The following is a 13,264-nucleotide window of genomic DNA, read 5'->3' on the forward strand; positions in this document are numbered from 1 at the left end:
ACCAACTCCACCGCGCCCTTTAAAAGGAGGACTTCTACCTCCTGTTCTAGCAACAGGAGGTGTTCTTGTGAACAATACGAAGGGCGGGGCGGGATGAGGGGCGGAAACTCCCGAAAGGGAAGGGTGTAGCCTTTTCCCACAACACTGAGAACCCAAGTGTCCGACGTAACAGTCTCCCATTTGGTGAGAAAATGCTGTAATCTTCCCCCTACAGGAGAGGAGTGAGTGGGAAATGGTGGAAGCCTAAGGCTGCTTCCCCTGCTGCACCCCGCCAGAGGATGAGGAAGAGGCAGAGTGCTGCTGAGAGGCTCCCCTGGTGCGGACCCTACCCCTCCCCCTAAAAGATCTATAGGGATGGGAAGAGGCAGGTTGCTGATATCTTCCCCGAAAGGAAGAGGAGGAAGAGCCACGCCCAAATCCACGAAACCTCCTGAAGAATCTGGAAGAGGCCGTGGAAGAAGGAGCTTGGAGTCCCAACGACTTAGCCGTGGCCCTGCTCTCCTTAAAACGTTCCAAGGCCGAATCAGCCTTAGCCCCAAACAGTTTGTCCCCATCAAACGGGAGATCCAACAATGTGGACTGTACATCTGCCGAAAAGCCCGAGTTACGGAGCCAGGCCTGTCTCCTTTCCACCACAGTTGTGCCCATTGCTCTGGCTACCGAGTCGGTGGTATCCAGTCCCGTCTGGATAATTTGGGTCGCAGCAGCCTGGGCATCAGAGACAAGATCCAAAAGACCCTGGGGAAGCTCTGTAAACGAAGAGGAGATGTCATCCATCAGAGCATGAATATACCTCCCCAGGATACAGGTCGCATTAGTGGCTTTTAACGCCAGACTGCAGGACGAAAAAATCTTCTTCGACTGCGCCTCTAGCTTTTTTGAGTCTCTGTCCCCAGGCACCGTCGGGAAAGAACCAGGCGCTGACTTGGACGAACAGGAGGCCTGCACTACCAAGCTCTCCGGCGTAGGGTGCCTAGATAGGAAACCAGGATCAGTTGGAGCCGTCCGATACCTCCTGGCCACGGCTCTGTGAACTGCTGGGGAAGATGCCGGCCTCTTCCACACCTCTAAAACCGGATTCAGCAGAGCGTCATTAAAAGGTAACAGAGGCTCCGCCGCGGCTGAGGCCGGATGCAACACCTCCGTCAAAAGGTTTTGTTTCGCCTCCACCACCGGCAAAGGCAGGTCCAAAAAACTAGCTGCCTTCCGTACCACTGTATGAAAGGAAGCAGCTTCCTCAGTATATTCCCCCGGGGACGAAAGGTCCCACTCAGGGGAAGTGTCCAGCCCACTGGCCGACTCCAGTCCACGCAGCCCATCACCCGAGTCCTCTAGCTCTCCTTCCTCTAGGGCTCCCTTGTCTTTCGGCGCCGATCCGGAGACCTGGAACGAGCCTCCCTTGAATGACGCCGAGATTCTCTACGGCGCCGGGAGTCTCGATGACGCCGATGTCTTGGAGAAGACTTCTTGTGATGCTTCTCCTTTGACTTGGCCATAAACAGCTTCGCCTCACGTTCTTTAAGGGCTTTCGGATTCATGTGCTGACATGAATCACAAGTCGAGACGTCGTGGTCGGAGCTCAAACACCAAAGGCAATCGGAATGAGGATCCGTCACCGACATCTTGCCTCCGCACTCACGACAAGGCTTAAATCCAGACTTTCTCTGCGACATTATTTCCACAGAGAAAGAGTACGCAGCAAGATATACACTGTAACCGCAAGAGTAACAGTTGCTCCCTCGAAGATAACCGTTTCGAATGCACGGAAAAAAGGGAACTGACGTCCGCACGTCGTCGAGGACCTCTTATTGCCTGTATGACGTCAGACGGCGTCGCGTGCGAGACAGTGACGTCCTCGTCGACGTGCAGAGACTAGTAAGAAGATTTCCGTCGAATGCTGGCGCCATGGGAGTATTCATGAGGTGAGGAATCCACAGGTAGTTGTATCCATCAGAAATACACAATTTCAGACTACGCCTCCGCCCTTCCCAGCCTATTATCCCAATCAAGAGAAGCTCTGCACTAGAAGTAAGTGGTGTGCGTACCCCACATCAAATGATAGTGTCACAGTTGAAACCTACAAAATAACTAGCAGCCAAACAAGACCAAAAATTCACCCTACTCAATCACAGCACCTCTGTCTTCGCTAAAACTCTGGAATCGGTAGCTCAGATCCACCAGTCCTTCGCAACAACAAATGACAACCTTCATCTACTATCCTCAACTCACGGTCCCGCACAGACCTCCGTAACAATCAGCCCTACAGCGGTAAACTCAAAGCAGCCTGTACTCAGCCTGCACACAGACAAACTTTGGTCCCGCTCTCTCTCCCTCTCAAACAACGAGGAATTGCTACAAGCATTATAAGTCAAAACTATCCACATTGAGGATGCCCACTCCCTAATCCACCTGGGAGGTCATGCACCATCTAACACCACTCACACATCAGCGCTTCAACCTCACAGCGCACATGAAGTCAAGACGATCCCATCTTCCCCTGTACTAAATCAAAGGGGATCACACGCTGGAAACTCCTCTGGCCAGCAACACGCCGTCACCCAGCAATACAAGGTCCCCTATAAACTACCACCTAACGCAGGGCACACCAAGGAATGACAGCAACAACCCAGACATACCAATTCTTAAGCAACCCTCTTCCCCTGTACAGATTTACAACCAAAAAACAGGAAAAGACTCAACACGAACACTTGATCAAGTAGGAAATCAAGAGCCGACCACCCTTTTGTGGTGGGGCTGTCTACTCGTAACCTCACAACCATCTAATGAAGTTCTAAACTTTCAGTCAGACAAAATGGATACACAGATCAACATTATGAACTTTTGCTGAGCAAATTGTAGGAATAAACCAGAAAATGGATTCCATCACTTCTCTAATAGTGAAATCAGCAGCAGGCCCTATACCGAACCGAGAGCAATGTGCCTGCAGACCAATCATCAATAAACTTGCTGTACTTCCGGATATTCTGTTGAACATACTAACATCATTGCAACCTGCCAGGAATCAAGAAACAACATTGTCAACCCCTACTGCAAACCACACTCTAAAAAAAGGGAAGCAGTACCAGAAGGGCTTACCTGGCCCAGCAAGGAAACGGCACACCCGAAATTAACAAACAGACAACGTAAATGCTTAAGAAAAGCCAGGAAGAAGCAATCCGACCATAATGATGGGTCATGCAAAAAAATATTTCCCATCTTTGCTGAACAATCTACCAACACAGTCCGAAAGATGGCAGACAAAGACACCAGCACACAGGACTGCAGCAGCCTGTCCGCTCAGGCAAACTCATCCCTGTCATCCTCTATGCTAGAGGACACTGTCCTTTCCAAAACGACCCAACTAAAGAACAAGAACAAGCCCCAAGAGTGGGGTTCAACAGGCTTGCAAGTGGATCAAAAACTATTGACAGCCCACTCACAACCCCGGGCCACCCTATCTGAATTACAAGCCACATCCTTAAATCAGAGTCCCAGAGTCCCAGACACAGTTGACAAGCAACCTCTCCTCGTGGTAAAAGGGCATGACCCACCTCACGCTCTCACTCAGCCCATACAGCCTCAACAGTATCTAACCACCGGCAGCCTACAGCTGGGACAAGAATTGCGGCAGAATCAGACTTCACCCCTAACCACCTGCCAGGCGCAAAGCAACGCATCTATAACAATACCACATAGCCCACTCCCCCTGGCGACGACATAGGACTGTCAAACTTATGCTAGACCAAAAACACCAAAATCCACTGGATCTAGGTCACACACATGGCCCAAGCCACCAATCTGCCAACCTAGATGCCCCAAAAAAACCACCATAGTGAAACAAGCAACCAGACACTCCTCAAACAACAGGCTGACAGTAAACACAGGCTCCGACTGCCGCTCAGTCGTGGGAAAATCAGCTACTCCACCAAGACAAGGGCCACTCATGCACATAGCCACTGCCCCCCATCGGACTCAAAATCCACCATTTCGAGCTCCAGCAAAACCTAACAGCGCACGCAACTCAGAAAGCTCCTCACCTCGCCCATACCCTCCCACGTGCCACAGAATCCCTAGCACGGTACTTGCACACAACACATCGTCACGACAATCGCAGCTAGCAATGCAAGATGAGCTCCTCTTCATGTTGTGATTCCAACCACACTACCCCTCTGAGGGGAACCACGACATCCTGAATAGAGGGAAAATTATGAGGCTCCTAAAAGCAGTCCCAGAGCTCAGCACCCTGTCTTCCACGGATATATCATCTGTAGAATTCCACCCTGATAAGGACAATAACCGAGCAGAAGCCACCCTAACAACCTGGAAAACAGCAGAAATAGCAGATCACATCCTGATGTTTGCCTCCCGCTTTGAGCCCTGGGGGATCTCCACAGCAAGGCCAGCGCCGGCTAGATACCCATTCCCACACCTGAGTACGAGTGCTCCCACAGCAGTGGTCGAACTACCAACAACGATCTTGAGGGGTGCCATCGGAACCTCCCTCTCCTCCTCAGGTCATCAATACACCCAAACGACTCAAACCCAAAATCCACACATCGGTGTCAGTTGGAAGTCGTTGCCGGCAGCCCTCAACGCCCCTCGCCTCGCATGAGAATCACACCCATCACGGGCAGGTTCAGTCCAGAAGCACCTAAAACTGCAATCCTGGAACATAGAAGGCACCCAATCATTGCTGGAATCAGGCTCCCCACCAAAAGCCCGGCATAAAATGGACATAATCGCACTTCAGGAACCCTGGTCACAAAAGGTCTTCCCGCCATCGGGTCTCATGTCCTTCCAAATAAACGCAGTTAAGCACAAGCTGCACGGGAGACCAAGTGGTGGCCTAGCAGTCTACCGCACATTAACATTGAAAATGGATGTAGGTGTGCTGCCACATGAATGCAAAGACTGCCTAGTGCTCAAACTCAGCAACTGCAACTCCTACTGTAGTCCTCTGGTAATACTGCTCAACACCTATGTTCACCCAACCTATGCTCGCAAACGAGCTGCAATAAACAGCTTAACTACCATCATCAGGTACCATCGCCAGTCCTACCCTGAGTGGGACATCATCCTGACAGCAGACTTCTACTCAAACTTATTAAAGGCTCAAGAGGCAGACGAAATACTAAGCGCTGATAACTCCTACTAGAACGTCCCAAAGCAGGTGTCATCAACCTTTATTCGTCATGACCAGCAGGGAGCACAATTGGCGACATCACTAGAATACCTCAAACTTTGGGTACTAAACAGAAGGTTCACTGGCTACTCTCCAACAAGTTACACCTTTCACGGTCCTTCCTCACGGTCCATCCTAGACTACACCCTAGTCCCGTTACCTCTGATCCCACTGGTACAGCAATTTCAAATAAAATACACCACTTCCAGTGATCACTCTTACAAAATATTGACCGTAAGGTCCTCCTTACCTACTCACGAACCTGCCCTAGTACAAATAGGGCAAACCGAGTCAACAAGTTTGAAGAGATTACGTTGGTCATCTGCCACAATAGGACCTTTATCTTTAGCTGCAAAATTACATAGTGGATGCTTGTGAGGACTTCAGAGTGAAAATACTGGACCAATACTCTCATCACAAACCATCTGTGCCATTTTGCTGAATTCCCCCGGCCTGCCTCTCAAAACAAGCCCAAGTCTTGAAAAAGCTCAAAGGAAGCTTGAGAGACTACTGAAGGCTCACCCACTCAACCGGCTACTCTGGGAACAACTGAAGAACTCAAAGAGAGTACAAAAGAAAACTACATAAAGAGAAGGCTGAACAAACAAGCTCCCTCTAGCTAAAAATAACACCCACCGCATAAGGGGAAAAAAAGGGAATGCTGTGGTATTATCAATGATCTAAGCACGCGAGAGTATCCAACTAACAACTCTAACATCCCAGAAAAGACCTGGGTGAGTCACCTTAATACAATCTACACAGCAAAGCCCAACCCCCGTGTAAACACCCCACAATTGCCAGCGTGGTCCTCCACCACGGGAACCATTTCACTGGACGATGGGGAAACAACTGAATTCATTCAGTCAACCGATAAGGCACATCAAGCACTCCTAAAGGCCTGCTGGGTAGGAGCACCCGGGCTAAATGGCCTTCCACGAGGTATCTTCACGGAGGAAGGAGTCTTCTGGTCTGAAGTGCTAACCTCCTTAATCCAGAAAGCAAGCTTAGGAGGAGCCATTTGGCGAGGCTCTATAATCAACTCAATTTTCAAGGGTGGCAATAGAGATAATCTGAACGACTATAGGTTAATTGCCCTTATTGACGCTGAGGCAAAATGGCCATGTAACTGTTGCCTGCCTGAAGAAATTATCTCAATCTATTATTGTAGGAAGTTGGCTCCGTATATACTATTTCAAAGTGAGAGACAGTGTGCACAGAGTACAAGGGTTCCTCTTAGAGGTTGATAGTGGCAAAATTAGATAATACTAATCCTCTATTTTGTGATAGTGTGGTCGAGCAGTAGGCTTATCAGATGGTAGTGTTAAGCATTTTTTGTACACACACAGGCAATAAAAGAACACACACTCATTGACTTAACTCCAGGCCAATAGGTTTTTATACAGAAAAATGTTATTTTCTTAATTTATTTTAGAACCACAAGATTCAAAATTCAGGTAAGTACATAAGTTGTAAGGTACTTGGCACGGGTAAATATGGAACTTGAATTAAAACAGTAATGTACACACTTTTAAAATAGCTTATTGCCATTTTTGCCAAAAGTGGACACTGTGCAAAAATCAACAGTTCCTGGGGGAGGTAAGTATTGGTTAGTTTTTCAGATAAGTAAGGTACTTACAAGTGCAGTCTCCAGGACATAGGCAGCACTCCGTTGGGGGTTCAAGGCAATCCCAAACACCCAGCACCAGCAACACAGGGCCGGTCAGGGGCAGAGGTCAAAGGAGGTCCCAAATAGCATAGGCGCCTATGGAGAACAGGGGTGCTCCGGTTCCAGTATGCTAGCAGGTAAGTAACTGTGTACTCGGGGAGCAGAACAGGGAGGTTTTGTAGAGCACTGGAGTGGGGGGGGGGGGGGAGAGAACACAACTCACAGGCACACAAAATACACCCTCAGCAGCACAGGGGCGGTTGCGTGCAGTGTGTGAAGTAGGTGTCAGGATTCAGATAGGAATCAATGGAGAGGCCCGGGAGTCACTCTGGCGATGCAGGCAGGGCACAGGGGGACTTCTCGGGCCAGCCACCGACTTGGGCACTGATGAGGGTCACCTGCTGGTCACTCCTGCACCGGTAGTTGGTTTCTCTCTGGCCTGGGGGCTGCGGGCGCAGTGCTTGGTCCAGGCGTCGGGTTCCTTTGTTACCGGGCAGTCACGTCAGGGGGAGCCTCTGGATCCTTTCTTTAGGCGTCACTGTGGGGGTGCAGGGAGGTCGACTCGGGGTGTCCACATCGTTGAAGTCGCCTGGGGGTGCTCTCTGCAGTGTTGGTTCTTCTGGACACGAGCCGGGGGCATTGGGTGTAGAGTGTTGGGGACTCACGCTTCCAGAGTGAGGCTTGTGTCCCTTTAAAGATGGTTTCTTTGTTGTTGTTTCTTGGACAGAGCTGCTGTCCACAGGAGTTTGATGGTTCTTTGGGTGCAGGGCAGTCGTCGGAGTCCTCAGAGGTTGATGGTCCCACTGGATGCGTCACTGTGTGGGTTGTTTGAGACTGGAGACTCGGAAGTAGGGCTGCGGCCAAGTCAGCTGTCGTCTCCGTCGTCCCTGTGGGGCTTTCAGGTCACCAGTCCTTGTTTCAGGTTGCAGGAATCTGATTTCCTGGGTTCAGAGTCACCCCTAAATACTAAATTTAGGGGTGTGGTTAGGTCTGGGGAGCAGTAGCCAATGTCTACTGTCCTGGAGGGTGGCTACACCCTCTTTGTGCCTCCTCCCTGTGGGGAGGGGTGCACATCCCTAATCCTATTGGGGAGGAATCCTCCAAAACAAGATGGGGGTTTTCCTAAGGTAGGGGGTGACCTCAGCTCAGGGCACCTTGGGGGCTGTACTGACTGGAGGGTGACTCCTCCTTGATTTTCTCATTATCTCTTTCGGACTTGCCGCCAAAACTGAGGGCTGTGTCTGAGGGGCGGGCATCTCCACTAGCTGGTATGCCCCAGGGTGCTGTAACACCAGGCTTGAGCCTTTGAGGCTCACCGCCAGGTGATACAGTTCCTGGAGGGGGAGGTGTTCCTGGCCACAGAGTGACAAAAGCATTCACCCCATGTGGCCAGAAACCCATCTGGGTGTGGCAGGCTGGCAGAAACGTGTCAGCCTAGCACTAGTAGTTCGACTGAAATACAGGGGGCATATCCCTAAGATGCCCTCTGTGTACATTCCTCAATAAATCCCACACTGGCATCAGTGTGGATTTATTGTGTTGAGAGGTTGGATACCAAACTTCCCAGGTTTCAGTGTAGCCATTATGGAACTGTGGAGTTTGTGTTTGACAAACTCCCAGACCAAATCCTCTTTAGGCTACCCTGTACTTACAATGTCTAAGGTTTGGCTTAGACACTGTAGGAGCATAGTGTTCATGCAACTAAACCCTGACCTGTGGTATAGTGCACCTTGCCTTAGGGCTTTAAGGCCTGCTAGAGGGGTGACTGACCTATGCCACAGGCAGTGTTTTGTGGGCATGGCACCCTGAGGGGGATGCCATGTCGACTTTGCCTTTTTCTCCCCACCAACACATACAATCTGCAATGGCAGTGTGCATGTGTTAGGTGAGGGGTCCCTTAGGGTGGCACAACATATGCTACAGCCCTTAGGGACCTTCCGTGGTCACAGGGCACTTGGTACCACTGGTACCTTTTACAAGGGACTTACCTGTCTGATACAACACTGCTGCTGGGGCCTGGTTAGCAGGGTCCCAGCACACACTCAGTCAAGTCAGCATCAATATCAGGCATAAAGTGAGGGTGAAATGCAACAAGGGCCATTTTCTTACACAACTGGTGATTTAAACAAGGAAGGCTGCTTAGAATCTCAGAAACAGTGTGCAAATAAAAGGTCCTGCCAGGCATGGGATAGAACAAACCAGGACATCAGACAATTAGGCCAGGAGGTGGTCAATCTGGGGTGCTTGCCTCACGAAGCCACAAACTTGTCTCAGCAGCAGGCGTAAACAGTCTTTGTTGAGGGAAACCTGGATGCCAAGGTGACATCCACTAGAGGGAGACCGAAGGCTTTCAGTGGGTGCTGCTCCATGTCCATGAATGAAATTGGAGATTGTGAGGACTAGCTGGAGAACCCGATCTTCCTGCGGCGACCACAGATCTTCCCTGAGGAGCAGCCTGAACAGAGGTGAGATGGTCAAGCTTAGGAGTTCTAGATAGTCTCTGTGCCCAAATGCAGTTTAGACCCTTGAGTGCTTTCAAATTAAAGTCCAGACACATGTTAGTCCATGGTTTGTCTTTATTCTTAAATTTCCATTCTAGACAACATGTGTTTAGTCTTTATGGATTTCCTCAGGGCTAGAAATCAAACAATGTACAACCACAAATTACTAAGTCAGTCTAAAATCAAAGTACAGCTTCACCTTGTGAAATAAACACCAACAATTCAAAAATAACAAAATTAAACAGATTTAAGGGACTAGATTACAGACAGTTACATCCAAAGCACCCAGTGGAATTGACTCGGGTGACAAAAGTAAAGACAATAAATCATCTCATTGGAAACAAATTCCATCTGTGACACCAAAACCGGTTTCCGCACCGACACAGGTAAGGGCTAAAGTAAGGGAAAGAATAAGTAGACATAATAGAAAGTGCAGCCATCTAAAGAATGTAGGTGATATCTGAAGCTCACCTAGGAATAGGCAATAAGTCCAGCCAAATATTGTAGCAATATCACAAATGTATCTGCAATATTCAGATCACCACAGAGCCCGAATTTGCACCTGGTATGCTTGATCAGCAGGATGCAGGAGGTTATCAGTACCAGCAGCCTCTGAGTTGACCTCACGGATATCCAGGACAGAGGCTGAATGATCGGAATCATGGCCTGAACCTGAATGTCCTGGACTCTTTCCACAAGGGAAAGGAGCAAAACCGAATCACGTCCAGAATGGCTCCCCTGCAGGGGGAGTGAAATAGTCAGGTGTGACTTTGGTATATTGATAGTGAACTCAAAGGATGACAGGACATTCGCCTTAGCATGGAGGTGGTCGATTACAGCCTGGGGCCAGCCCACCTTTTACCAGCCAGTCTTTTGAAGCTGTGCTGCCACCACCACCATCACTTTTGTGAACATGTGAGCAGTGCTGGTGAGACCAAAGGGGACCACAGCGAACTGAAAATGCTCTACTCCACAACGAGCTGCAGGTAGCACCGATGGACCGGAAGTATGGGCATATGGAAAATGGCATCCAGCATGTCCAATGTCACTTTCCCATCTCCAGGGTCGAGGGCAGAAAGAAACCTGGGCAAGTGGGAGTATTTTGAAGTTCTCCGTGTTGAGAAGGCATACTTAGAATAGGTCAAAGACCTCCATCCATCAAAGGCACCAGACAATAGCAGGAAAAAGAACCATGTCCTACTTCTGGCTCTGGCATTCTCTTGATAGCCCCTTTGGCCAAAAGGACTTGTATGGCCTGCAGCAAAACGGAGAAAGTTACTGGGTGAAGGGTGGTAGGTGTGGTGGGCAAAAAAGGAAGGGTAGGATGCATCTGGGTTGGACTTCTTTAGGCGCCGGGGGAGGATTGGAACTGGAGCCATGGGTAGAAGTGGCTCAGAGAGTCCAGCTGGCATTGAGGGAGAACCTGCTGGCAGCAGTCCAAGAGAAAGGCCTAGTGGCTCTGAGGGGCTCGAAAGTGCACCAGAGGGAGTCAGTAGATCCGATGTGGCATGGCCAAAGGACCAGAAAACTCAGGTGCAGGAACCAAGTGCGAACGCAGTCGATTTCAAGAATGGAAGTCAGGCAGTTGGAGCGACCCACGTGCTTCATCCACAAAGTGGGAATGGCTCAAAGGAGTGGAACTCCGCTCCAACTTCTTGTGCTTACCGGAGGATTTGGAGTGCAACTTAAGACCAGTCTCTAAAGGGTCAGTCAACTCGGGGGACTGAGACTTGGAGTGGTCTCGACATTGCATCTTCTTGTGCTTAGCAACAAAGCTTTGCGCCCCGTGCTCCCACATGGCCTTCAGATTCATTAACGTGCAGTCACCACAGGTCTTGGAGTCACGGCCCCCACACATCACAGGCATACCTAGTGGGGACTTGTCACAGACATCTGCTTATGCCAGTCACAACAAGGTTTAAAACTGGTCGTCTCAGGGGGAAACATCCCTTTGCACACTGAAGAAATTTTGTTGAGGGGAAAAAAAAAAAAAAAAAATCGAGGAAATAGCCTCGGAGACATGAGAAGAAGCTCCAGTTCCATGTCTCTTGACACAGAAAGAACTGAACTGATGTTAGCTTGCTGGGGTAGAGCTCAATAGATCCTGCACATCACTTCTGGAGCAGAATGGCATCAGTGCAGAGCCACATTGCACCACCTTTGGGCACGCAGAGGTACTATGGAGTAGTTTCCAGACCCAGCCTGAAGTCTAGGGAATATTTAAAGGGTGAGGAATCTGCAGCTAGAAGTATATATCAGAAAACACAAGTACAGAATGAGCGTAGGGGTCCATCTGCTCTAGATTCTGGACATGCCTGACCTCTTCACAACCTCAACCATGTGTTCTTATGAGTTGAACAAATCAAACTAACTCCTAAACAGATCAAAAAGGATGAAATAACTGGAAAGGGAAAAGACCAACCATAAACAAATTCATTGACAGGGCCTACCACAAACCAGTGAGACTATATAAAATGCCTAATTGGACAGCATAGGGAAGAATGACATAGTATTGAACATGAAGGGCATACACACAAAAAAACAAAAAACAATTCATTCAGTGGATTCCGAAAAGCCTGCACATTCAAGACAAAAATCTAACAGTTAACAATAGTAATCACTATCTACATACCGTCATATTATACAGCAGGTCTCCATTATGAGAATTCCATACTTTTAGCAAGTGGTTATTGACTGCAGTGACAACATGGGTATCGTATCGATCCCATGCTATCATTGTAACTTTTGGCTTCATGAACTTGTCATCTTCTTCAGAGCATGGTTCACTGTGGAGAAAAATGTAGATCACAAAGGGTCTTGAAAGGGCTAAACAAGGAAACAAATTAATACTATGAATCAGGAAGTCAGCCTTTGTTTTCTTGCGTATCTCCAGAAAGTACTGTTGCACAATAAGGCGGGGCTAACAAACAGGTTTTAGAAAGATACTCTAAAAACACAGACTCTTTGCCTTTGAACACAACCCATGCTCCATTGTTTTTCGGTTAGGTTTGCAATATACTAATAGCACATACGTTCACATAAATATGAAACTGACCTTTCACGCTTCAGCCCTAATGGCCACTACTACTAATAGTCAAAAAAAAAATTGTCACACTAGTTTTTACACACTGCAAGAACCTAAATGATGCTGACATACCAACCACCCAGCTCTTCTGAGAGTGATCTTAGAATACAGAAGAAAATTTACATATCAATAGATATTTACACATCCTGAAGAATGATGTTTTTAAATTTCTAATCAGAGTTCAAAAAGGTTTTGTTGAAGATGCACAAAAAGAATCCGAATACAATCCTTCCCCTTGCTCTTCTGCTACAATTTTGGCCAGTAGAATTAATCCTGAGAGCAACTGCATCAGATGTTGTGCTAGTAAATCGTTCATTCAATGGAACAGTCCTCTAGGTGCTCCAGATCGCATAAACTAATACCTATCTCTTCTTGAAAGGAAATCAATGTTTGTATCCCCACTCCCCTTCAAACCAGGTGCTGTAGAAGGAAGGGATGGTGAAGATCATTGCTCGCTAATGGTAGGGTCAGGCACAAGTTTTCTCCCGCTACCTTAGCTATGAGTGTTTTTTTCCCTCTGTATGCAAAATGGCCATGTAACTGTTGCCTGCCTGAAGAAATTATCTCAATCTATTATTGTAGGAAGTTGGCTCTGTATATACTATTTCAAAGTAAGAAATAGTGTGCACAGAGTCCAAGGGTTCCCCTTAGAGGCAAGATAGTGGCAAAAAGAGATAATTCTAATGCTCTATTTTGTGGTAGTGTGGTCGAGCAGTAGGCTTATCAGACGGTAGTGTTAAGCATTTGTTGTACATACACAGGCAATGAATGAGGAACACACACTCAAAGACTTACTCCAGGTCAATAGGTTTTTATATTGAAAAATATAT

The 13,264-nt window shown here is 48.2% G+C and overlaps 1 protein-coding gene across 1 annotated transcript in view; it reads right to left on the reverse strand.

Annotated features, from left to right (window-relative positions):
• Positions 1 to 13,264, reverse strand: part of BRWD1 (bromodomain and WD repeat domain containing 1) — a 1,722,898-nt gene that overhangs the window by 1,169,017 nt on the left and 540,617 nt on the right. The window contains exon 14 of the mRNA XM_069202575.1: positions 11,982 to 12,135. Coding sequence (XP_069058676.1) covers positions 11,982 to 12,135 — 154 coding nt within the window. The remainder of the gene's footprint in view (positions 1 to 11,981; positions 12,136 to 13,264) is intronic.

The sequence above is a fragment of the Pleurodeles waltl genome, chromosome 8 (assembly GCF_031143425.1).
Source record: "Pleurodeles waltl isolate 20211129_DDA chromosome 8, aPleWal1.hap1.20221129, whole genome shotgun sequence".
NCBI classification, from domain to species: Eukaryota; Metazoa; Chordata; class Amphibia; order Caudata; family Salamandridae; genus Pleurodeles; species Pleurodeles waltl.